This window comes from Camelus dromedarius, chromosome 12 (genome assembly GCF_036321535.1).
Source record: "Camelus dromedarius isolate mCamDro1 chromosome 12, mCamDro1.pat, whole genome shotgun sequence".
NCBI classification, from domain to species: Eukaryota; Metazoa; Chordata; class Mammalia; order Artiodactyla; family Camelidae; genus Camelus; species Camelus dromedarius.
The window spans coordinates 17504923-17532709 of NC_087447.1; the positions used below are offsets into that span (position 1 = coordinate 17504923).

General features: G+C 36.0%; 1 protein-coding gene across 2 annotated transcripts; it reads right to left on the reverse strand.

Annotated features, from left to right (window-relative positions):
* Positions 1 to 1407: 1407 nt before the first annotated feature.
* Positions 1408 to 27787, reverse strand: API5 (apoptosis inhibitor 5). Of its 2 annotated transcripts, none has more exons than XM_011000603.3 (14): positions 27579 to 27787; positions 21272 to 21433; positions 20235 to 20328; positions 19642 to 19707; positions 18973 to 19124; positions 17761 to 17967; positions 16961 to 17065; positions 15736 to 15825; positions 12803 to 12984; positions 11428 to 11521; positions 10542 to 10598; positions 7690 to 7766; positions 7023 to 7159; positions 1408 to 3524 (listed from the first exon to the last, which is right to left on the reverse strand). In XM_011000603.3, the coding sequence occupies exons 1-14, from the start codon at positions 27645 to 27647 to the stop codon at positions 3442 to 3444; spliced, it is 1575 nt and encodes a 524-aa protein (XP_010998905.2). In that variant the 5' UTR covers positions 27648 to 27787; the 3' UTR covers positions 1408 to 3441. The 2 variants fall into 2 exon arrangements, with proteins under 2 accessions (XP_010998905.2, XP_010998906.2); XM_011000604.3 differs by having other exon boundaries at positions 1408 to 3519; positions 27579 to 27786.

Below are 27787 nucleotides of genomic sequence, written 5' to 3' on the forward strand. Positions count from 1 at the left end.
AAGCCAAGTGTTCTGCACATCTTGTTGCCTCCATTTCAAATGACTTTCCTTGAGATTTTTTACTAGGCTGGTTCCAAATCATCATCCAGGACTCAGCTCAAATTAATTTTTTAGAGACCTTTTCTAACCATTCTTTCCATGCTAGTTCTTACATACTAACACATTAGAATGCTTGTGTCCTCGTAACACTGCTTTCAGAAATCAGCTTATTTATTAGGCTCTGCCTAATAGAATGTAAACTCCATGAGTTTGCCTATCTCGTTCACCACTATATCCTCAGCATACAACACTGCCTTCGACTTTTTATTGAAAGCTTACTATGTTCCAAGCATTGTTTTAAATGCTTCCAATGATCAGTAAGCAAAATGCAAAATTCCTTACCTTTGTGGCATTTTAGCCACATTACATTTTACCAGGGGGAGACCCAGCAAAAATACAGGAAAATTATATAGCATGATTAGACTAGTATGTTGAAGTTGTCAAGTGCTCCAGAGAACACAGAGTAGGGTAAGTGGGATCGGGAGTCTTGGCAGGGTAGAAAGGGGCATTGCAGTATTAAATAGGATTACTTGAGAAGGTGATCTTTGAGCAATTGAGAATGGAGTTAAGACAAGCAGATACACGTAAGAGTGGCTAGAACGAACAGCTAGTGCAGATTCTAAGGCAGGAGTGTTTTTGCCTAGCCTGCTTGAAGCCAACTGACTGCAGCAGAGTGATGGAGGGGAAGAAAAGCAGCTGAGGTCAGAAATTAAAAGCCATGGCAATGTTTTGATTTTTATTCTAAAATGAGGAGTCATTGAACAGCTTCAAGTAGAAGAGTGGATGTTTCTTTCCTGCTGTGTTTAGAATAGGCTTTAGAGAGTCAAGTGTAATAGCTGAGAGATCAATTAGGAGGCTATTATGAAACTCCAGGTGAGAAATGATGGACATAGAAATTTGACAGTCTTCAGCATATAGATGGTATTAGAGCCATAGGACTGGATGTGCTCACCAAAACAATTTAGGTAACATGTTCTGATCCATTTAAACTTTGGCTTTAGAACACTCCTAACCATCCTTGGTGCTACTTCTGGAAGACTTTAATAAAGGCTGGTAGTCAACTTAACATGTTCTAACTTGCTTTACATATTAACTTGAGGAAGGAAATTATCTCATAATGATTTGGCAGGTATCTGATGTTTTGCTTTGATAGAAAGAACCAAATCTCTTTTTCAGAAGTGTATTAGCTTCTAAAAAGATTAAAGTTAAAGATAACTTGTAGTACTGAACTCCTTGAAAGCAGAGCAGTATGTTGTCCACCTTTATATTTTCATGGTCTAACATACTGTTTGGCACGTGAAAAGCAATCAATAAATGTTTAATGAATATCCAAGAATCTGAAGTTATCATAATCATAAGACACAAAACAAAATTACAAAAGGAAATTTATTTCAAAAGCATAAGGGAACATTTACTTTTAAACAAGGTGATAAACAGGTGTCTTGCAAAAGAAAAACAAATCCATGGCATGAAGTTTTCCGTTCAAATTTTCAAAGTAAAAATAACCCAAGTTGTGCACTATTGCCTTAGGAAAGGGACGGGGAACAGTGAGGTGGTAAAGGAACACAGTCAACTTAATATCAAACTTGAGAAAGTAAAGTCACTTCTGCTCAGCTTTGAGTTTACAAATATTAAAAAGAACAAGAGGAAAAATTACACTTAATGTTCAGATTTATATAACTGTAGTCCCAATACAGCTTCTGTACTTGAAATGGCTTTAGGCCACTGGCTGATCTGCCTCTGAGGTCCAGACTACCTGGTCACAGTTTTCAAATGGTAATTCCATGTTCCTATGTCTGTTCAGATTCCAAGGAGCTTAGGTTCAGCTCATAGTCTTTTGGAATGTTTAGAGATTATTGCCACCACTCCATAGTCAAGCTGACCAACTTCTTTTGCTCACTTGTATCATTCTAGTCTTTAAAAAATATTTTCTCAATAAACATGTGCAGTAATTCTAACAAGGGGTTTTGCTTTTCCCCCCCAATGTAGAGGTAACAGTAATGAAGACACCTGCATTGGAATCACAAACTCTTCCTCAAAAAATATGTCAAACTGCTAGAAACTGTCACTCAGGCATTGGATTTGAATAGCAAACTTGGGGAGGGAAGATTAACTGTGGAACAAAAATATATGAAACATTCAAATGCAGAGCAAAGGGCCTATGCTACTAAAAATGCCCATGACATTAAACACTCCACAAACCCCCCATCTGTTGTTTTAACTAAAGATTCTATTGGCTAACTTAGACAATAACTTTGATTAATAACCTGAGAAGTTAAAATCTTGAAAGTGGCAAAAGCAAACTGAGAGAGCATCCCTTATTTATTGGTATACCATGTTACCAAGTCACTTTTCCTGGGCTGCCCTGGTTATTAAATCCCCAAATTCTAAATTATTCTATCTCATCCTGTAGAAACCTATATATACATCAGATTCTGTATTTCTCCAACAGGGATCTCCATATTTATCTTTGAAAATGCAGCCTTTGTTTATTTTTAGCTTTAAATAACAATAATCATGTAAGTGCAACTGACTCAAAAGCCCTCACTACCGGGAGGAAAACCTAGATAACAAGTGAATAACGGATTCAGCCTCAAAAGGATAATCACTGTGTCAAAGACTACCCGTTCCTGGAATTTTAAAAAATGATTTATGTTGTGTAGTCAAGTTTCACAGCATGCATATATATATATACACACACACACATACATATATGCTTATGTATGTATGTATATTATACATACACATTTCTATTTCAAATAGTAAGATCCCATATCTGAAAGTTTGTGTCACACATATGGAGAAGAGTTAAGTAAGCAGTGCAAAGGAACTTACTTACTTCTAAAAATGTAATGTCATTTCCACATTTTAAGAAAGCTGATCGGTATTTTGCTTTTCTGACACAATGTAGGAATGCTGTACCACTGCCTAGCTTTATTAAATAACAATGAAAATAAAATGTATGATTGACCATTACTCTTCTCCATATGTTGAGGGGAAAAAAAAAGACAAGAGGGGACAGGAAAGTCAGTAACCTTTCAAAACTGATAACTTTACCAGTTATCAGAAACGGACTGAATTTCATTACATTTAAGATTTGAATACCTCTCAATAACAAATTATCAAGATGTTTAAAAGATTCACAATATGAAGTCTGAATAATGATACTGCAAAAACAAGTCAAGACTGCGGACAAAGCATCCAAAAATATCATTGTGGTTTTTACCTTGGACACAACCATGGTCTGTTACAAAAGTAGATCATACATACAAAGGTATAAAGAACATTAAATTTTTAGCTGAAGGCAGCAGTCTTTTTAAAGGGATATCCCCGGCAATCCAATGAGAAGTACAATTTTAGTATATTAAGCTCATGGCAATGCTGAAGAATGTGACGTCTTGTTCAGTAGAGTCTTCCCCGACTACGATTTCCTCGTGCTCCCCAACCTCGGCCACCTCTACTTCCCCTGAAGGCTCCTCTCTGCTCTACGAAAAAGCGAACAAGGGTTTAGGTCTTGTTCAGGACTTCATGGGACAGCAAACAGAGAAGAAATGTAGCTTGCAGCTCTCAATGTAGCAGTAGGCTCTATAAAAGCAGCACTGGTATTCTGCTAGTCCATCTACAGATTCAATCTGTACATAAAGCCAGGGCATCTATATATACCAAAGCACACATGGCAAGGTACCAAATACATTCATAGTAGGGAACTCAACTAAATGTATTCCATTAACAAAGGTATTTCAAGGTGACAATATTATAACTACATTGTTTATTTCTTTATTTTGGTGCCTATCACTGCCAAAGATAATGAAGCTACAAAAATTTCTATACTGAGTATGGAATTAACAAAAAAGCCACTGGCCTTCAAAAGTCAGTAACATATATGTAAAGTATCTTAAACTATCAGTGATCAATTCTGAAAAATTAGGCTAGAATGAACCTTTCAAATGCAATGAATAGGCAATTTGTTTTGATCACCATATTTCAAAATAATATTCATATAAATGCCGACAGCTTTTCTCACTGCTTTATCAGCTATGTATGAGCTGCTCAGAGTGCTGCTTAAAAGGTGCTATGTATATATATGGTATTTGGATTACTGATGTAAAGGAAGCATATCTTTTGCTGAAAAATCAAGTCACTTGTGTCATATGGTAGAATGAGTCTGTGACAGAATGGGATCTGATTCAAAGTCACCTCTCATGTCAGGACACATTTTTCTAAGTTGATTGGAATGCAAAGCATTTAAATAAAACCATCATGAGTGAACACATTAAGAAAATCAGAGGTAGTCTGTGTATAAGATGCTCCTACTCATAGATGCAATGTCTGTGGTGCATTCAGGGAGTACAGCAACCTTAATTTAGTAACTTCCTTATGCTGTAAATCCTGCATTTTTGACTGTTTAAGACGTCTGCACATTTTCCCCCAACATACTCATTATCAAACCTTCATTTCTCAGTTAACATCAACACACTTACCAAATTAACACCCCATAGCTATTATATTACCTATAAATTAACAAACTACTAAAATCTACCCTTTTAATTGTTTTTCAATCAATTTTAATATGAACTCAGTTACCCTCAATGGTTCAGCTGTATCTAATAAGTATATTAAACACACAGTATGCAGGGATTATATGCTGTCATTATCTTTTCTATAGTGGCTATGTCTTTTTGATCTGCAACTAATGAAGCTATTTTTACAGTACATGGAATAATAACCAAAGTTTCTTTTTTCTTCCTCCTGAAGGGACTATTCTGCACTTTAATGCTCTTTTCAATGGTCTCAAGATTACATTACTCACACTGCTCCCGTTAAGATTATACTTTATTTTTATATCCTAAAAAGGTTAACAGCTGAAGGACACAAGTCACAAAATATAGAATTAGTACTTGTGGCTTGTGTCCTTCAAGTCTGCTCTCCAAGGAAAACTAAACACGGGTATGTATTTGCAAATAATTTGATTGAAAATGTACCAGGAAGCCAAACTAAGTTGTGGGAACAAATACCATTTGATAAAGCAAACAACAGAGACATTGGTTAGGAAAGTGATAAACCTGGATAAGGAAAAAACTCTAAATATGTCTCAACTCCCGAATATAACAATACTAGCAGAAATTTTGCTCCTACTTCCCAACAGGAACAATCAGTTTAGTATGCTTTTTTTTTTTTTTTTTTTTTTGGTGGGGGGAGGTAATTAGGTTTATTTATTTATTTATACCTTTTGAGGGAGGTATTGGGGATTGAACCCAGGACCTCATGCATGCAAGGCACACGCTCTCCAAGTGAGCTATACCCTCCCCCCAGTTTAGTATGCTTTGTAACTCAATTTATGACAAGCATTCCGATGACAAGGTTAACTTCTATAGGAATATTAAAGTATGGTTAACACCAGACACAAAAGACAATCAACAGGCATGTTTGTTCTGCCCTTGTTATTCTGAGGACTACAGAACAACTGAAGTGACTCCAGTATTTTTGTCTTGAGTAAAACTCATTTTTTTCACATTGATAATTTAAAAAAAACAAACCAAACCAAACAACCCACATACAGCCTAAAGCTTTGCATTTTTCACATGTCTTTTCCACGTGCATTCATTATATCATCTGATTCTTCCTATCAGGCAGGCAATGAATTTCACGGGGCTGAATCCTCATGGAAACTCAGTAACTGACTTGCCTAAGTGAAAATGAAGACAATTCTCTATGTATTGCCATAGCTCTTGATTACTTTCATTTAAGTCAAATGAAGATAGTATCTGAGAGAATAACTGATTTTAAGACTGATTTTGACAGGCACCACATTAAATCATACAAGTGACAGAGGACATTTAGTGCAATGAAGTAACAAAAAATCCTTTCCATTTACAAAATGCCTTCACAAATAGTCTTTTTTGAAGTTTTTACTCTCTATGCTATCCCTATTTTTCACGTAAGAGAAGAGGCTAAAAGATGCACATTTACCTATTATCATGTAAGTTAAAGAGTTCAGTGATCTTTTCTACACTAAAGCTGCCTCAAAGAGTCCAACTGGAGTAGAAGGGTTTATTTCACAATCTAAAACTGCCTTTCTCCAATCTGTTTGCTCAGATATTAGAGGAATTTAGCTATTGTAGGAGGCATTTGCTTAATGTCACAATCATCTCACTCTGGAAACAATTATAGAGAGTATATGCTTCAGAGTGCAATTTTTGGGGAATAATTACTGTTGAATTAATTCTAATTGGTAATCAAGACCAATCATAAGCATGTTTGGTTCCTAATATTAAACTTTGTCTTCTTAAGATTAAGAATCTTAGTCAGTGATATTTTTATCCATTCTTCTTTAAAATGATCTATGAGGACATAAGCCAGTGAGCCAAACTTCACTTCTGATTCAACAGCCCTGGGAGAGACTGCACTAGTGGGAAGCTCTCCTGGCACTAAATGGCAAAACTGAAAGGAGGACTGCACTCTGGGCAGCGGAGGAGCCTGCAACAGGACACATCTTCCTTGTTAGATGATGCTTTAACATCTGACTCCACCTTCTGACTTTTCCTTTGAAGTAGTACAGAAGATGGGAGGACAAGCAGTAGGCTGACAAGGTCCAAGAAGGATCATTAATACCACATCTGCCAGAAGCTATATCCATCCCTGAGGGAATTGTACCAAACGTCTTGCCTTGAAACTAAAAGAAAACCTGGAATGGATGGTTCATGCCACCTTTGTTGGTTTTATTTTTCCCCCTATTGGCTCCTCTGAATGTAAGAGGCATATTTTTCTTTTTTAAGTTTTTAGTGAGTGTTACATGCTCAATTCAGTCAGCCCACAAGGGTGGGTCAGAAAGGAATAAGCCCCCAACAATTCAAATTCCCCAAGCTAACTCAAAGAGTCACCTGAAAGGGCTATGATCCTCTTTTCAATTAGTAATCAAAATCAAACACAACACAATTCTGCCTAGTCTCTCATACTGCTTGTACCCAAACGGAAACGCTCACCATAATTAAAGTTGCCCAAATTGCTGCTATATTTCCCACTAGGAGGATTATAAATCTGCCTGGCATCCCTTTTTGGTCCTGCTGAAGATTTCTTGGGTGGTGAACCTGAAGTTGTATCTTCACTGGCTCTCTTTTGCCTATAATGGGAGGAAGAACAGCAATAAAAAAAAATTCTTTTATATCAGAGGCTATCAATATATTTATAATTTATCATACAGGTTACGAAAGACATCCTAAAGATGAAAGTCACATCAGAAGAAAAAAGTAGTAACATTCTAATGTCATCAAATTAACTGCTTTTGTAATGCAGACACTGTCAGAGAGAGCCATTTACAAGGCTTTAAAACAATCTGAAATACGTAGCTTCGCAGATTATGTACAAGTGACTTATTTTATAAAACTTGTCAGAAAAGTCTACTTATGCCACAGGAATAAAAATTAGCCTAAAAACTCCACAGTTGTATTCCATCAGTTTATTTTATAAATACTAGATTCGACTCTATATCTTAAGGCATGTTTCTAATAGTCATATTTTAACATCTTATTAAGAATTATTTAACTAATAATGTACCATTTTATACAGGGAATGTAATATCTGAATTCAGATTTTTCATATTTATAAGTCAAATATTAGAACACTTTAATCCCCTTTAAATATGTTTCTTACCCAAGTTCAACCTTCTGTACAGGTTTCCAGGATAATGTTACTGTGCTCTTGTAAGAAGGAGGAATGTGGAAGAGATCCTAAAAAGACAAAATTAGAGATTTCTAATCTATTTGGTGGTGTGGGCAGTGGTAGTTAAGGGTGGGAAACAGGGAGACACATCTCAGTTTTAGGAGAGGAAACTAATTTATCCTTCTTGCTTTTGTGCTGGTGACTAAAATAATGACCTAAAAAAACTGCAAGAGAAAAGTAAACAGGGACAATTTTGTTTACAAATTACATCTATTACCTCATTAATGTTATTTTGTGCACATCACTAAGAAGCTGCAGCTAAGTTTTTTCTAAATGTCATTTCAAGTTACCAGACAAAATATCAATATTTATCAACTTTAATAAACAAAGTCCTCAAGTATTTTCTTCTGCACAGATGCAGTCACTGACGTTCTTTAAGGAAAATACAATGGTGCAATCTTCATTTGCTTCTGCAGATTTTTAAGTGGTTCAAAGTTAGAACAAAACTAAAGTTCTGGCTAATCATGTTTTTTTCTTCCCTGCAAATATCTGCATATTACTAATAAGGAAAAAACTCACAAGATTTAAATACTAAATTATTAATATATGGTAATGCAAATGTTTGCTGAATTTAAACCTTAAAATAATTCAGAACTGAAATAATCTAACCTCATAATATCCTCGAAACTATATCCTCAAAAATATATTTAGGAACGAATTCCTAAATATATTTGTTCTTGGTATTTTACCTAATATTTCTTATCAGCTTTACTCTAATTTTTATATACAAGTAAAATGTGATAAAAGTAAACTGAGTTTCTTTCACAGTTAAAATGAATATACAAATAAAAATCACCTCTTAGTATATAAAATTTAAGTCAAGGGTACCAGATAAATGCAAGGAATTAGCCAATATAAACTCCTTTGAAGCAAAAATGCTTGAGGTTTCTAGCTGTAGTGATTTAGCATATATGTTATTAAGAAACTGTCAGTCCTGGGTTCAATCTCCAGTACCTCCACTAAAAGTGTCCATAGGAGAGGAAAGGGGAAGGTTTCAATTTTAAACATCTTAAATCTCAGGTGACAATGGGAAACTGGGGTATAGTTTGTGGATACATTGAAACAGAAGTGAAAGTAAATTTTGGAATTAGATGAGTCTGGTTAGATAGGAACCAAAAACTGTAAGGAGATGCAACAGATGGACCAAAATACATCAGTTTTTCTTGTGATTTCCCTAAAACAAAGAATTGATCATGCCACATTCAAAAAATATTTCAGGATTTTCTGGCAAGTACCTTTGTCAAAAAGTTGGGGGATTTTTTAAATTAAGAAAAAAGAAAGCTATTCTTTATCACACCTTTTCACAATTTAATATTATTTGCTTACATTTTCCTGTGATTTTTGAAATTAAACCATTGTGTCTTGTAACATCCTAGTTGAGCTGCTGGCCAGCAGCTTCCTTCAGGAGGATTTGGAGCAAATGTGTCTGCTGACTTGTCACCTGCTGGAGGGAGGCCTGGAGGGCTGCTGGGAACTAGATCCTGTGAACACTTATTTGGCCTTCTCTGTGGTTTATGCTATAAACTCTATGGTTTTTGAATAACAATTTCATGTTTTAATTTAATATTGGCAATCCAATATTTAGTATTTTTAATCCAATCAAAATTGGTTGCTGACCTTTTCATCACTCTTCCCCACATGACTTCCTACTACAGTCTTATTTAAATCACTATGGTTTCCTGAAGAGGACATTTTCTCACCTCCATGTGGTGGGTCATAGTATTTGCTAAGTTTAAAATGTTCTTAACATCATAGTCTATCTTCAAGTTTGACTTATGTCATCAATTCAAATAAAGTCAAATCTCACATTTAACATATTAATTCAGTTTGAAATTATTATTTAAGATTTGAAATAAGTGGTGGCAATTACAAAATTTTCTTTGAGATGAAAATTAGTATTCTTACCTCTTCTGCTTTTAATGCCTTTTCACTTTTCCCCTTGGCAATGATACTCATCCCTTAATATTGCACTGTTTTCTCTGAAAAGCCTCCCTTTCTCTTCTGATAAAAAGTAATTATTCCATGGGATTTTTACCAGGTAAGTTTTAATACGTACCACCAACCCTGATTTTGTTACCGTCAGGCTTTATGCTATAGGGGTTACAAATATTTCTTTCTCCCATCTGGCTACAATACTATTAACTCGTAACAATACTATTAACTTACAGGTTATCAAATGATGGCTATTTTGTTATGATTCCTTTAGTTCTCTCAGGTTATTAGTTTTTTGTTTAGGCTAAACAGATACTTGGGACAGTAAACATAACTAAAGGATATTTATGGCTTAATGGTAAGATATACTTTAGCCTATAGCCTATAGAGAGTATAGAAAACTCTCAATTTATTATAGACAGTTAGTAAAAAAGACCACAGGAAAACATTTCATGTGCCACACAGGACTGTCCATTCTTAGTGTAAGAGAAGGGTTTTATTTTGCATTCAAAGGAACCCCATAGCATTAAGACCACCAGAATTTAAGTCAGTGAAGTTTCTGAGTCTAAATGTATCTGCTCCAATGCTTTGGGTCAGAATAACTCTGCCTGCCTCCCTTTGTTTGCCTTATCTTCTGCAGTAACTTTTAAATAAATAAAACACTGTATTGTAACAGCTACAGAAATGTCACTTGCTATTATAAAAAGCATAAAGCTTTAAAAGGCCAAACATCTGGAATGCAATGGTATCGCTCCTTAATCAGTACCATTACAGACATAAAGACACATGGAAAACCTCCTGCACTAACTTTCTATCTAGCTGGGATGACTGGGTAAGAAAGGAAGACTTACCTTGATTAAAACATTGATATTATTTGTTATTTTCAATGCAACAACTTTAATCTTGTTCTAGAAAAGGACAACAAAATTATATTAAAATGCCAGTGAGTTTCATGATGTATATTTCATTTCCATATAGAACTTGAATAATTCTACTTCTCTTTCAGAATCATTTCTACAGTTAGAGAATTCCTTGGTTTGTATCTACAAGTAATGCTGATTCCTGTGTCTCGACTCAAAACGAGTACAGAGATGGCAAAGAAAGCACATAATCTTTATCTTCCATTAACAGGTTAGAACATTAAAGTGCTGTTTACTTGAGAATTTACTTGAGAAACGACAAGGGACAGGTCATGGACACACAGCAATTGTTTTAAAAGAAATTTAAGTTACAGGAAGACATAATGAAAACTTAAAAAATATTTCAGTAGGACGAGGATGATGATTGATCAAAATAGATGAGATCAGGAAACATCAAAAATCTCAACACAAACACAGATATAGTTTGGTATAGAATTGGCAGTTTAATCTTTTTTTTTTCCCTAATGTAAATTAATATTTGGGTTTCAAAAAGGTGAAATTAGAAGTATCACAACCATCAATCAAATATTTAAACAAAATATGCTGCTAATGAGACCCTAGTGAAAGACTGGTATATCAAAATTTGGTAACAAACATTGTTCACAAACATTGGAAACATTCAAGATAAAAAAGTTTCTTATATAACTTAGCATTGTAATTAAATATGCAGGCTTCTAACATATCTTTAACTTAGACTTGTATCATCAGTTCAAATTAAGTCGAATGTTACATTTCAATATATGAATTCAGTTTGAATTTGTAATAAATGGTGGCTATTATAAAAATTTCCTTACAAGATGTAACCTAATATTCTTACCTCGTCTGTTTTTAAAGCCTCACCCGTTTTACCCTGGAGAGCCAAGCGAAGTTGTCTGATATAAACCTGCAGGCCCCGTGCAAAGTACTGCAGCCTAAATGAAGAAGTAATTGTTAACAAACCATCACTTCAACTTTGTTTTTATACTTCAACTTTGTTTTTAAATTCAAAGAATATTCTATTATAGCTAAATGATCTTTATCAATAAAAAGTAAATATGGGGGGGTTCTTTTAATAATCAGTGTATGATCACAAGCGATACACAAATAAGAAAAATAAAAGCAGTTTTTCTTTATCAAAAATTGGAATAAATTCAGTCAACCTGGCAAGGGAAACATTTCTAGTACTGTTGTAAGGAAGCTTGTTATGTTAACCTGTTAGGCATGTGTCTAAATTAGAAACAACCAGGGGCCATGGACTAGAGTCAGGTGGCCTGGGTTCTACTCTTCTACTGGCCAAATGAAGGTCAAGTGACATAGACAAGTCACAATCTCTGTGTGTTTATCTGCTAACGAGGGACAGTGAACCATTTGTACCTCAGGGTCCAGCTTAAAAATAAAACAAAATTGTAGATTTAAAAATTTATTATAAACTCGTATCAACTGCAAAGGGTCCTGAGTAATCTCTTTTTCATATTTGTTCCCAGGTAATATGTGAAGAAAGGTGGTACCATAACTCCATCCTGCTGATGTCTAGGAATTCTGCTTAACAACCTGGAATCATTGTTTTTTATTCATTTTTAGAGTAATTTCCTAAAATGCCTGCTTCTGGTCAAATTTTCACCAAGTATTAAACCTCTGCCTTGCCAAAGCATAGAAGACAGTTAACAGATGATACAGTGGCCAAGCATCTTAAAACTTAGATGTGAATTTGTTAATGGAATGATTCAATGAAGTATCTTCATGAAAACTACTTGTATCAATTTCTCTACTCCTCCAGCAGCACTATAAGATAGTAATAACACTGTAAGATATTAATAGCAGCTACAGTTTACTGAGTACTATGTGCCAGGCATTGTGCTTAAAGCTTTTCATCCATTGTCTCATTTAATTCTTACAACTCTATAAAGCAGGTACTATTATCAATAAATTTAATAGCTAAGGAAAATTCGGGGAATAATAGAGGTTAGGAAACCTGCTCAAGATCATAGAGCAAGTGGGAAGAGCCAGAGTCCATTTTTGACAAAGGTCATTTTCTACCACAGATTTGCTATACCACGACAGCTGTATGTTTATATAAATCCCTGTTTTGTGGATTTTTTGCACTGGGGCAAGACAACGCAGGGAGAAAGCTCTTGTAAAGTGAAAACAAAACCCAGAGCTTCAAAATAGCCTTCACCTTTGTCAAGGATTGGGCCACTTCAATCATACATCACCTGATTTTGAAATCTTTGAGCTTTTCTGCATTCAATTTGGCTGTTAAAAAATCTGGAAGTTTTCGGCCCAACTGGTGAAAGCTGTACAACAAACATTCCACGTAACTGAACTGCAGCTTAGGCTCTTCATTACCAGCATTCTCTCCATTTTCTGCTTCTTCTGGAGGGAGAGGCATGTACTCCTAAGAGATGAAAATACAGAGATGTATGCAATCTGCTCTAGACACTCTAGTTATAAACATGCACTCAAGTAATTATAGGGCATGCTTTTTAAAGACATGAAGCATTAAAAACCACTAAGATCAGAAATTTAGGAAAGCTACCTCTTTTATATATAGGATCAATGACCCAGCCTGTCAACTCTCCGTATTAACTATAGTATATCTGCTGCTACTACTACTGACAATGAAAGTGACTAGCATTTATTAGGCACTAGGCAGATGAAGGAACTGAGGTTCTGAGAGCCCAGGTAAGTTTCCCAGGGTGAAAAAGCTAGGAAGCTAAAAAGTTACGACTCAATCTAGGTTTGATGGTCCTAGAAAAAATACTCCTAAAATTTATATGGAACCACAAAAAGCCAAAGAAAATCTGAGAAAGAAGAACAAAGCAAGAGGCATCACACTTCTTGATTTCAAGCTATATTATAAAGTTACAGTATATCATCAAAACAGTATTGTACTGGCATAAAAACAGACAGACAGACCAATGGCATAGAAGAATCAAGAGCCCAGAAATAAACCCAAGCACACATGGTCAACTAATACTTGACAAAGGAGCCAAGAACACTCAATGGAAAGAAGATAAGTCTCTTCAATAAATGGTACTGGGATAACTGGATATGCACATGCAAAAGAATGAAACTGGACCCATATCTCACACCACTCACAAAAATTAATTCAAAATGGATTAAAGATTTAAATGTAAAACCTCGAAACCATGAAAGTCCTAGAAGAAAACACAGGAATAAAACTCCTTGACATGGGTCACTGTAATGAATTTATGAATTTTTGGATATGAGAGCTAAATCAAGCCACAAAATAAAAAACAAGAGGGTTACTGGGAAAAAAAAATTTTTTTTACCAAAAAAAAAAAAAAAAAAAAGTGGGGACTACAAACTAAAAAGATTACACAGACCAAAGTGAAAAGACAACCTGTGAAATGGGGAAAAAATTTGCAAATCATGTATCTGATAAGAGGTTAATATCCAAAATATATAAATATACATATAAGTCAAAAGCAAAATAAAAACAAGACAAAAAAAAACCCTCAAACACAAATAACCTAATCAAAACGGGCAAAACACCAGAACAGACATTTCTCCAAAGAAGATATATGAAAGGCCAATAGATATATGAAAAGATGCTCAACATCACTAGTCATTAGGGAAATGCAAGTTAAAACCACAATGAGATATCAGTTCATACTTGTTAGAATGGCCATCATCAAAAAGATAAGAGATAACAAATGCTGTCATGGATGTGGAGAAAAGGAAACCTCTATGTGGTGTTGGTGGGACTGGGACTGTAAATTGGTACAGCTGCTACGAAAAACAGTATGGAGGATCCTCAAAAAATTAAAAATAGAACCACCATATGATCCAGCAATTCCACTTCTAAGAATATATTCAAAAGAAATGAAAATACTAAGTTGAAAAGGTATCTGTACGCACCCTCATGTTCACAGCAGCATTATTTATAATATCTAAGACATAGAAACAACATAAGTGTCCACTGATGAAGAGATAAAGAAGTTGTGGTATACACAATGGAATACTATTCAGCCATAAAAAGGAAGTATTACCATTTGCAACAACATGGATAGACCTTGAAGGCATTATACCAAGTGAAATAAGTAAGAGAAAGACAAATACTGTATGATCTCACTTATGTGTGAAATCTTTAAATACACACACACCTAGACTCATAGAAAAGGAGATCAGACTTGTGGTTACCAGAGGTGGAGGGTGTGGGAGCGGGAACTGGAGGAAAGTGGTCAAAGGTACAAACTTCCAGTTATAAGTACTAGGGATGTAATGTACAAAATTATATAGCTAACACTGTTGTAGGATATATAGGAAAATTAAGAGAGTAAATCCTAAGAGTTTTTATCACAAGGAGAAAAATTTTTTCATTTTATTGTTAGATGGATGTTAGCTAAACCTACTGTGGTATTTCACAATACATGTAAATCAAACCACATGCTGTAAACCTTAAACTTATACATTGACATATGTCAATTATTTCTCAATAAAACTGGAAAAAAAAGGTGGGGGAGTTGATGCTCATAACTACTACATTATGCTAACTCCAAAAGTCTTTCCTGAACATTGGTCCGTGCTGTTTAAGTAGTGACTTGCTTTGCATTCAAAGTACTACCAAAAGCATTGGATCAGTGTTGTAATGCCTCAGAAGGTGCTCTAAGTCTGGAAGAGCACCAGAGCTGGATGACTCAATTCAAGGTATGGGCTGAATGCTTATCACTGTGTCAGTTATATAGAACTGTTCACATCCAACAAGAAAATCACTTGGTAAAGCTGACAACGAGTTCATCAGATGGCCTATTTTCTCCACAATCATGACTTATGACTTTATTTCCAGGTTGCTATAAGCTTTTTGTCCTTGGGCAGCAAACTCAGTGGTGATCTGGAGCAAACATTAAAAATGTTTTGATAAAGAAACAGCAGAAAGACTTACTATATACACCTTGTATTGTATTTTACCTAAAGCATCAATAGAAGAAATGCCAACAGATTAAAACAGACTTTTTTTTTTAAAAGCAGACAATATGTGGCCTGAGCAGCTAATACCACTTGCTAGAATTATTATCTAATCACTTCAAAAGCTGGTTCTCCATAATCTAGAAATTAATACTATAGTATTAAGACTCTGTAAATCTACACTGACTATGCCATAATGAAAGAAAAAAGTTCTTACCAATAACTTATCAAACAGTTTCCTTAAATTTGTTTCTAGCTTTTCCATGTCACCGCAAAATGAACTCATCTCGGCCAACAGTTTCAATACCTAAAACACACAATTCACTGTTATTAACATTCTTTTTTTCTCTTTTTTTCTTTTTTTCTTTTGGAATGAGCAAGGGCTGTGAAATAAGACTGATTCTAGATAACTATTTAAGACTGCTTATTTTTCAGTTATACTTTTACAGAATCATAATGTCTGAACTAGAGATGCAGCCCTATATTATACTGTTGAGGAGACAAAGTCAGAGAGACGATGTGACTCGGCAAAGGCACAATGTATCTGAGTGGCAGGGCAGACCCTAAAACCCAGATCTCATGACTCTCAATGCATCTGTGAGACTAAGTAAGGAAAAGAATACACATGACACTTTCTGCTGCAGGTTAATAATGTACAATGAAGGGACAACAAGCAAGAACTCTTAACAGCTAAGAATTACTTACTAGCATTTAAGATGGGCCTCCTCTGCTATTGAACTTAGTCTCTGGATCCTAACTCAAGTACTGGTAACTGTCACTATTCTTGACGGTCATCTCTCCAACACTCAATCCCAGGCTGATAAGCCAACCCAGGACATGTGAAGCAAACTATAGTGTCAGTGCACAGTGAGACTCTATCCCAAAGACCTATGAGGGAAATGGCACATGCATTTCCATATTTCAGTTCAATTCAACAATCATTATTAAAGTGCTTTTCAGAATAAGGCTCTGCCTTAGATTCTGGGGATTCAGAGAGGAATAAGGTTAAATGTAGGGGGATAAATGTAAAATATTACATATGCTATAAAAAAATGTATACATACATTACAGTTGAGATACAAAGGAGAGAGAGAGAGTAGTCAACTGTATTGGAGAAAGGATAAAGGATATTTTGTGTTAATCAGTTTAAGTCTGGCTCTATCAGTTACAGAGACAGGAATGGTCATGACTGAACACTGTATTTTAAAGTAGTAAGGCTACAAAGGCCGCGCCTGACCACAATGAAAACTAAGCAGCGTTTTAACTGTAGCAAACTCTCACTGCATCCATAAAGCGTTCCTATAACTAATCCGTGGACAGGTTACTAGCTAGCCACCACTAGGCCTTTAACCTCTTAGAAATCAGATCGAAGTTAGTGGTTTACATTTATGTCAAAATATGAGACTGCTTTTTCAGTGCTAAAAGCAGAAATTTTCTCTTACCTCCAACTGTATATCAAGACCTTCCACTGGGGTAGTCAAGGAACCAAGGTTAGGGAGAACTTGCTCACAGAAGTAAGTCACAAACCTTGTGGAATGCACGTTTTTCTGCAAAAATCCAAAGAGTACTGAATTGTCAAAAAATATGTATGTATATATTCTCTCAAATATAACAGTACGATGTCATCCACAAATGCTGAGTAGCAAAGCACCAAGTACTATGGCTACAATACAGTACAGTGCGCACCCCAGAAATAACCTCAAAAGACAATATATACTTTGTTGCAAAGTAATCTGGAGCATAGGGACTTTTATACATCTTTGAACTCTTCCTTTATTCTCACATCAAATTTTGGGGGAAACTTCAGCGTTGAATTTTAGACTGTACATTTTCCCAAAAGGATAATTCCTTTACATTGTGTTTTTCAAACTTTGCTATGCACACCCCAGAATATTCATGGCCAGAGGAAGCACAAAGCCAGAGATAAAGGGCATATTCATCTACAACAGCAATCAATTTAAGAAAAAAAGTTAAATTTCTAAACCAAGTATTTTAAAAACTTGGCCAAATTATAAAGTATGATGCAAAATTCTCAAGACTTTAAAAAATCTCTAAGCAAGATTATATAGGGAAATTTCTTGCTGCTTTGGGTTCTTCACCTAGGCCTCCAGAAAGTAAGTAATTGCTTCACTGTGTTAATATTTTTATGCAAAGATCTGAGGAGAATGCTCAAGTGTATATCCATAGAAATATAAACTAACAGAGCAATCAAAACAGCAGCTATATAAAACAAAGAGCTCACAGAGAATAGGGGAACTGCCTGCCGAGTGCACTGTAAGAGCCTGTCCACACAGTCAGGATCCGAGGGATTGAAGGTTTGTTCCAGGTCAGCCTGCTCAGCCACCAACTCTACAAGTTGCTGTCTTCCACTCACTGTCTGTAAGCTTTTTAACCCAGAAAGTATCTTCATGAACAGGACAAATTCTTCTCCAGTCACATCTTCTAGAACCTGGAAAGAGACAATCAGAACAGTTCTTAGTATCTTTATCACTTGAAGGGTAAAGAAAGATCAGTGTTGAAACAGCATAGCAAATTTATTTCATAAAAGTCAGTTTGCTGCTAATGTTTCTGAAATACTAAAGAGAGGACAACTTCTCGCGTCAGTCAATTTAGCTTCAGAATAAGCCATGCATTCTCAGTGGTGTGCTATATTGTTTCCAAGAGAACAAAATTTGGGTCTTGGAAAATTTTATTCTTTTTTAATGTATAATGCACAGATATACATACAGTACGTAAACAGACACACAGTGTATCTGCAGTATTAAAATTTCATGGGAGAGTGGCAAAGGAAAAAAATGTCTAAAATGGCTCTTCAGGGGTTGATAGCAAAAAAAAAAAAAAAAGAGAGAGAAAAATTCTGCAGTAAACTGTCAAATCGGATTCAGTTCCCTACATTTAAAAGCAGCCTCATTCACATCAATATGGTAATCGTACACAAAATAGGAGACTATGCAAATTTTAAGTGCTCCATATAGGTGGGTCTAAGCCTTTCTGTTCACTGACCAAGGAACAAGCAATCATGACATACCCTACCAGATTACCAGCTGAGGCATATATAGTGCAAAAACTAGGTAATTTTAATGTGATTTCATTTTTCATTTTGAAATGACCCAGCATAATATGGGAACATCTTAAAATTAGAGAGAAAGGTGGGAACTAGGTAAAATTTCCTAAAGGAAATGATTTGTTCAGAGACCTGATGAATGTATAAATTTTGAGTATAACACCGCAAAGGATTTATGTATGATCAAACCCTTTAAATTAACACATTGATTCATCATGACAAGTGACCAAAGTGCAAAATACAATATAAGAAAAGCTTGGAGTTCTATGGTGGTTGTAATGGGATGTGTAATTTTATACACAAGCTACATACAGCACTGACAAATACTGATAATTTCAAATATGTTCTTGTGCATTAGAGAAGTTCTACTAAATGACAACTGAAGCTTACCTTTTTGGATTCAGTTAGTATAAGTTCCTCTACTTCCTTTGTTAAGACTTCATCTGGTAAAGTCTTAAGTTTTGTAGAAAGAAATTTGATTGCCCTTTCTCTAACAATGTCCTCTCCTTGAAGTATTTGGCTGAACAAGCCACCTAAAGTCCCTGCAAAACAAAACAGTTGCATGTAAGCAAGTCAATTCTATATAGTAATGAAATTTTTCCAGTTAATTTGAGTTGTAGTATTTCTTTTCAAGTGATTTAACAAACATCCTGAATATCACTGATACTGGTTAAACTAGTTTGAAATTTCTATAGACCCAACCCAGAGTGATCATATGCTCTGTTCATGGATTCAGAATCAGCTTGAGCATGACTTTCCTTTTTTTATCATTACTACTAATAAATAAACCCAGGTATTTCAGAAGAATTTCTTTAATGTGGCAAAGGGAGTTTTTCCAACAGATTTCTAAGGGATTTGATCTATTTTTGCAACTTTTTCTGCTGGTTTTTTGAGTCACGAACATTTTGAGCTAAGCAGCTTTTTTTTTTTTAAAGAACACTTAGAATTTTTAGGAAATAGTTCTCTGAGTGAATCCCAGACTTTGTCCTTGTTGAGTATTGTCAAACTCTCCAGTTTTTTAGGACATCAAACACAGTTCAGAACAAGAAGTTCCCTTACCTTTTGCATCCATCTTAAATATACTTAATAGGGCGTTGTTCACTAAATTAAATTCTGCAGAGTCATCTGGATAGAGAAAAAGTGGTACAATACATAAAATATATGAAAAATATCTGCTTCATTTTCAAACTTAGTTTCTCACAGATTACACTGAGAGGGGACACATAACTAAGCATTTCTCTCAAGTACCAAGAAAATACACCTTCCTTGTAAGGGTAGAGAATCTGATCTGGAATACCTGGAAAGTTCTTATGTTAAGGTAGTACAATTAAGAAACGACAGGAAATGGCTGGGGGTGTGGAAATAGGGGTGTGTGGAAGTGCAGGTGGGAATTAGGCAAATCATGATGCATCAAAATTCCCCACAGAATCCAGTCATTATACCTTTATAAACAGAATTCAAAACAAGACCAAGAATTAGATAATCATAAGTCATTAAGCTTCAAACTATTGAATGAAAAAAATAAATTTCTATCAGAGGTAGCACCTTCAGGTTAAAAAAAAAAAAAAAAAAAAAAAAAGCAAGCTAAAAAAGAGTCACTATTTCAGAGAGAAGTTATATTTAGGTAAAAGGGTAATAATAAAATTTCTTACCTGTCTGCAAGAGTTGGGTTAGTATATCTGCCACTCGGGGAAGATTTTCTCCAGTGGCAAATTGAGGCAGCTCTTTAATTGCTTGCCGTCGGATCTGAATATAATTTCAAATAAAAAATTAACTAAATACTATCATAAATAAAAACAACCACCTCAACCTTTAAATACTATTATTATCTGCCTGGAGTAGACAGATTGAGATTATAAACAACAGTTTATATACTGATTACATACAACTACTGTGTTTTTACTACCTTTGGGGCACATAATACAGTATCCCTCAAGAATGGCAAAGCCATACCTAGTCACTGTGTACTTTAGAATTTTCAGTATTGGCTACTTAATACATTTGTGAATACATTCTGTGCACTTAATTCCAAAAACATGGCCTTGGCTTATCTAGTTTAACATAAAAATTCAAAGGAGTTAAATCTAGCAAATGACGCATGAAATGTTAGTGATTCACTAATTTTATTTGAAAAGCTAGGAGCTAACAGCTGGAAATTTTTAGGAACCTGTATCAGCAGCCAGAAATGCTAATGGTTAATTCTGTTTCAAGGAAAAATTTTCTTTTTATTGTAGTAATCACATACAATTATTACATAGGTCAGTTATCTTTCTGCTATGCAAAATATTTAGGGTTGAAACTATACTTTATGCCACAAAACTATTTTAAATATCCAAGCAAGCATAAATTCACTACAAATTAACACTAGTCTAATTTCATATGCACAATGTGTAACAATCTATGAAAAAGATGTGAGCCACAACTGTTTTTAACAGTGGACACCAAATAAGCAAAACAAAGTATTACATAATTCTATGCATTTTTCACAGTTGAAAGGTGGCGAAAGAGCTAATACATTTTCTCACGCAGATGTAAGCCTCAGTATAGTGTCACACCAGGCCAGACCGCGTATTTTATTGAGCACTGATATAACTGGTACTTCAGTTATATTAGCTACACGCAGAAAATGACTGAAAATGTCAAGAGCAACATCTGAAAACTTGTTGAAAAGTATCAACCATACACTTACTGATACATCTTCATCCTCACAGAGGTCTAACTGTGCATTGATAGCAGAATCAGCCAATTCTGGAAAATGCTTAAAGAATTTCGGAATAAACTGAGCTGCTAATCTTTTTTCCTTGGTACCACCTTTGACACCATCCAATATCACTTGATAGGCATCTTTATGCTGAAACAAAGAATAAAGCAGAAAAGAAACACAATTTTGAAGGATGGGAAGCTAAACAAACTTCTTTGAGACTGCTTTAAATTAGCAAAAATTTATATAAGCTAAGAAATAGGGCTTATTTTTACTGCTTAAATTTGTCATCTACCGTCCTACCATGTGCTCCCCACCCCTTTATTATATGTGAGTTGGGAGAGAGAAGAATGACTCTAATTTTAAGTGGAAAACGCAAATAAATTTGTTATGGACCAACACTTCTTCATTCTAGTGACTACTGACCCTAGAATTGTGATTGTATGTACCCATGTTTAAAAACATTGTGATGAATATCATGGAATTCTCAAAGAATTGTGTTAACATTTACTTAAATATATTATCTGTTTCCAATTAGCACCTTGCAGAAGGCGGAGAGAACACATTCCTGAAATTAAGCAATACCAGGAAGGTAGCTTTATTTTGCCTCATTTTTATTTTAGGATATGACAATGGTAATTCATTCTATGTAGCTAGCCAATTTGGATTAAGACAGATTCTAATGTCACACAGTTAACTTTTCATTGGAATAATACATTCAAAGCTCATTTGTTTCCTTTTGAAAAGAATTTCAGAAGTGCTGTCCCTCAGATACTTACAACATAAAGAGTCATCAAGTTCCCAATCCCCCTTAAACACTTGCCTCCAAACCAGTCCTTTCATTAAATGACAATGATCAAGCTGGCAAACAAAGTAATAAACAGCGAGACTATAGATAAATCTTCTGTTTGGACATAGGGATTAAACTTTAAACTACCAGAAAACCTTAAATTTAATATGATACCAAATATGTATACAGCGTAGTATTTACTTTGTATAAGGCAATGGTCTAAATGCTTCATATGTGAGCTTACTTGATGCCATTAAGAAGGGATGGCTAATCTACATCCAATGGATTACAGAATCACCAAAATTTAGCATCGTTCAGGAAAGGAGTCATTGCAAAGCTATGTTAAGTGAAAAAAATAAAGCAGGATGGGAAGTTATTTAGGTGCAGTGGGATCTCAACTAAGGACATTTCTTTTTAAAAATAATCAGAAAAAAGTACGCCATGTATGAAAAGGCTATGGTCATAATTAGATCTTTAAAAGGTACAGATTTTAATATACTCTGCATAATTACTGTATTACTTTAAAAGTTCATAAACTGCCAACCTGTCTAAAAAACACATATTCTAAAAATTAGTTCTAATAAACAAGTTCCATCAAACTGATTAACGACAACTTCTTCTATTATCTTAAACACTAACACCAATCCCTAAATAACAAACTTCTGTGAATAAGGTTAGCTTTTTCATGAAATGCAGACACAAAATCAGTCTTTAGTATATTCACTCCTGAATACTGTACTTTAAAAGTATATTTTCAAAAGTACACTTTTTAGTGCAAAAGTTCAAAAAATCACGGCTGGCTTCTCTACCCCTTTACATTTCTGTGGCTTGCTTCATGGCAGTCTAACATTCTTACTTTTTGCAAAGTATCACAATCCAATTTCCTTTAATTCAACTTCAAGCTTCACTTGTAAAGCCCTTTAAATTGTCTAAAATTCATTGTCTAAAATTAAATGAAGAACCCCTGCTTGAAACAACCCACCCCACCCCCAAGAAAAAAAAATCTGGAATAGAATAAAAAGGAATCATTAGCAACATTTATTGAAAGCCTACAAGGGACTGAGGAATGCCTCGTGTACATGCCTCACAATAATCCTGAGTTAGGTGCTACTACTATCCCTATTTTTCAGATGAGAAAACCAAGGCTCAGAGAAGTGAAATAATTTGTCCAGAACCACACTGCTAGTTAAGTAGCAGATTCAGGACCTGAACATTGTTCTGACAGGCCCTTAAGTCAAGATCTGTGCTTAATGCTAAGCTTAATTGGAGTCTTTCAAAGTAGTGTCCTGAGATCTTAATTAACAAAGGAGGAAAGAAAAGCTTACCAAATCTAGGACTATCAAAAGAAAAATTTGAGTCCTAAATAGAGGTTCCACATTGGCATATAAATTGGGATGTAGTATCCTAAACACAGCAAGATCCTTGGAAAGTTAAGACATTTTAACATATTCAAACTAGAAATCAAAGTTCTTACCATTAACAGGCATCAGTTTTATCAAATAATTTCAGACATTACTAATAGACTTCAACTAATTCCCCTTTATGAAATGCAAAGTAAAATGATATTCTTCCTTGCCAGCTGTTTGAATTATTTGTCTTTTAACCATAGTATAGGGACAAGGCTTTCTTACAGGATCTCACTCAAGTAGTTACTACTTCTGCTTTTCAAAGTAGGAAATAAGATGTAAGTGGTATTTCCAGCAATCAACAGTGATTTAGTGACAGGCAGCAGTGTTAACAACAATAAAATATTTCAAATACTACAAAGCACTTTGTATTTTTCCTCTTCCAACACAGCTGTGTATTTTAGCTGGATAAATAAATTACTGATCTTAGTAAGAAGCTTTAATTGTAACTACTTTTAATCCATTTCTAAAACTGTATTTATGTGTGATTTTAATCTCTCATTAAAACAGCAAACTCTAAAGAAATCCCTAAGATATTTTCAAGTAAAAAGACAGTTACAATTTGACCCACATTCAGCAGACACATTCAAAAAGAAAAATCTTGTAATTATGATTGTCAGATCACAACTGATACATATGCATAAGTGGTCAGTGACGCCAGGTGGAGCCACATTTGGGTCCAGGATGCAGTCTCTATGAAATAAAGCATCACCTTAGAGAAGAAAGAATATAGTTTCAACGAATTTCTCAAGTATGACATAAAAGGAAAATGGATAAACTAAGCTATATTACTTTTTTCCTCTAACTCAATTAATAAACATAGATTGTGTTTAACACTAAAGTAAACTGTTAATACTTTCACATATTTTTGAGGGATTGTGAACTTGGTTGGTCTGTGATTTTAGCTTAAGCATATCAAAAAAGGTACTAAAAGAATGCAATTTCATGAAATATAAGTCAGTAAAGCTTACACTCTTCCACCCTGGAGAGCCAGTTAACCCCTGTGTAAGAGCACACAGGAGAAATCAGAGTTCAGGCATTATATTGATCTAACTTGAGGTCAGCTGTACTGCCAAAATGCCTTAACAAGTGTTTCATGTATTTTTTAACTAAAAATTTTTTTGGCTACATAATCTAAAATTAAGTATCTGTATTTTAAAATTAAGCACATTCATAAAAATCTGAGACAAAATTTAAGTTAACGGTGGGTCAGAGCTTGTTTATGATGGCCCGTTGGGAGCTCTGGGCAGGCACAGTGGAAAAGGGGTTTAGGAAGGTAAAAGAACACACAGAAGAGGGAGGAGACTTGACTAGGGAGTAGCAGAGGCGGGGGGGGGAGGGGAATGGGAGGCTGAGCAAGTAGGTGGAACATGGGAGCTACAAGAGGAAAGGTGACAGAGGGACTGGGGGGTTTTGAGGTACTAAATAATGCTTCGCTTAGAATTTATCACCTGCAGTTTGTTTATTATAAAATACACACTCATGGTTTAAATATGTGTGAGTATGTATGTGTATAAAGTTCTCTTCTTCATAATAAATCATCCTGGAAAACAAGGGTTTTGTGCACATATATCTAGTGTATATATCTGCTCCTTCTTTGAATATATTTCTTCAAATGTCTACTGGAGGGTAGGGTACAGTGCAAGGAGAGAAACACACACAAAAAAGGATTTAACCCTTAAACTCAAGTATCCACAATTTAGTAAAGGAATATGAAAAGCCCTCACACGAAATAAAATACAAACTCAAGGTACTATAAATGAAAACAGTGCTAGGGAGGTTCCAAAAGAGAAAGATCTGATCTATTCGAGGCAAAGTAGCTGATACACCCTCAGAGGACTTGTGTATTCCTGATACATTCAGAGAGCACACTCTGAAAGTAGTCCTGACAGTCGTGGAGAGGGCACTCCCCTCAGTGGCAGCTACATGAGCAACTGTGGTACTCACCACTTTAAAAAGAGTGAAAATCAAAATAAAAGTCAGAAGAAAGTTCTACACTAAGAAAGTCAAAAATGGTGTCAGAAGTGTCCAGATATGTACACTATACATAAAAACGTAAACATCTTTTCTCTCCTTAAAAAAATGAATGGCATCCCTTCCATTAAGTTGGCTCTTGCTTTTAATTAAAATTCACCAGCAGTCTCTTGACTACACCTGTTTTTGGTGGGTGTTTAAGGATTTTCCTCTAAAAGGGAAGAAGTATTATACGATAAAGTAGATAAAGTAGAATTAGATGGCATTACTGTTTAGTTTTGCTTCAGTTCTCCCAGAATTCAGTTTGAAGCTGAGCAAATCATGACACTTCATTATGCAGAGGTCTTTTTGTCTTATTTAGTTGCTTGACAGTTGTCATTACAGGGTCAGGAAGGTACTGATCTCCCATCATCTAAATGGAATTGTGCTAAAATTTTACAGCGCAGCACAGTGTCTGGTACGTGGTAGGCACAAAAAAATATACTGAATAAATGAAATCATGGGTCTTCATTGAAGTCTACAGGAAAGGGCCCCCCCACCCCTGTTTTTCACAAACCTGTGTCTCCTAAGCACTCTACCTAAATTAAAAGTAGACTTTTTGCCTTGAGAAACACTTTTGGCGTCGAGGGATTACTCTCAGTCTAAACTGGTATTTATAATTAAAGATGACATAAGAGGAAAATGTGAGCAACTCTCAATTATTCATGGTATATATACCCACTAGGTCACAATGAATGAAAATATTTTCACTGGTAGTTCTCTCAAGGAACAAGGACAACAATAACAAAATCAAACTGAGTGACCGTAAGTTTTCCCCACGCTGCCTTAATGGGCAGAAAATGTCTCCTTCACAGCCGGTCTAACACACACCCTATGTACATCTACAACAGACTGTCAGTATCTATTTCTCATTGATGATGTCAAAATTTCCTACTGAAATGGAAATACGTAGGGAAGGAAATCATCTGATACTTAAAACTAGTAATATTTGCAATTCTAGATTAAGCTAAAATAAGGTCCCAACATCAAAAAACAATTATTTTTGTTGGGCTCAGAGAGGTTCTACCTGAATTACACACATCCAGACAAGGGGCTGGGAGGGGTCCAGCCACAGCTTTGCTAATGTTCTTAGACTCTAGGATCTCCTACTTCCTACACCACGGGGTGAGTAAGCAGAAGAATCACACCAAGTTCCAAACACTGAAAAGATCTGGCATGGGACTTCTAACAACAATGAACCTCAGGGAGAGCCTGGTTCTTTCCCCAAGAAAACACACACACAACCAGTTATCAACTCCTCCAGTTCAATGGACTTCAGTACTTGAAACTCACAACGGCTCGGCTCGTATGGCCAATTCAACACAGCTGAAACTGTGTTTCTGGGCAAACACCAGAGAACTCTTGCCAGACAACTCTATTTAAAGCTGCACTCCACCCCCCTCCAACCTCCCGCATGGCCCTGTTTTATTTTCTTCATGACACTCTTCACTGGGGGGGGGGGGTTGTGTATCTTACTGGTTTTTATCACTAGTTTCCCTCACTAAAGACACTTTACGGGAGAGCACAGGTCTATCTTTTACCACCAGCGCCCGGCACAGCGCCCGGCCCATGGTAGCTGTTCAAGAAACATACTGAATAATGAAACCGTAAGTCCTCATTAAAGTCTGGACGAAAGAGCCTTTCTTCATTTTTCACAAACTTCCGTCTCCCAAGCACTCTTCCTAAATTAACTGCAGATTTTCGCCTCGAGAAAGACATTTTTGACCTCTCAAGAACTTTCATCTTCCGAGGGACTGAGCGCCACCGAAAAGAAGGAGAAAGACTTCAGTGAAATCCGGAGAGCAAGGCTCGAGAAGAGAATGAACAGGGGGCTGTGAAGAGTCTGACTTGGGAAACGCCACGGTGAGAAAAGCTGACTGAGGGACGCAGAGGAGCCTGGAACCCGCGGACCGCGCTCTCCCTGGTGAAGCCGGGGCCTGCACGCCCGGAGAGGGGCCCACCCCTACAAAACAGCAGGGGCGGCCGGGAGCCCGCGGGAGGGCGAAGCAGCAGTCCCCGCCGGGCCCGGGGACCGCTTTCGAGAGGCCGCGGAGCGCCCGGCCCTGCAGGCCGCTGGGGTACTCACTTGGCCCACTTGCTCCGTGGCATCGGCTAAGATGCCATAGTTGCGGTAAAGCTCCTCCACGGTCGGCATGGTGAGCGAAAAGCCCAGGGCCCGCTCCTGCTGTCCTCGTCGTCGCCGGCGCCACCGCCGCCTCTGAAGTTCTCCAAGCCTGCGACCCGCACTATTACGCCTCCAGCTGCCGCCAGGGCCGCCGCCAGTCACCGCGCACA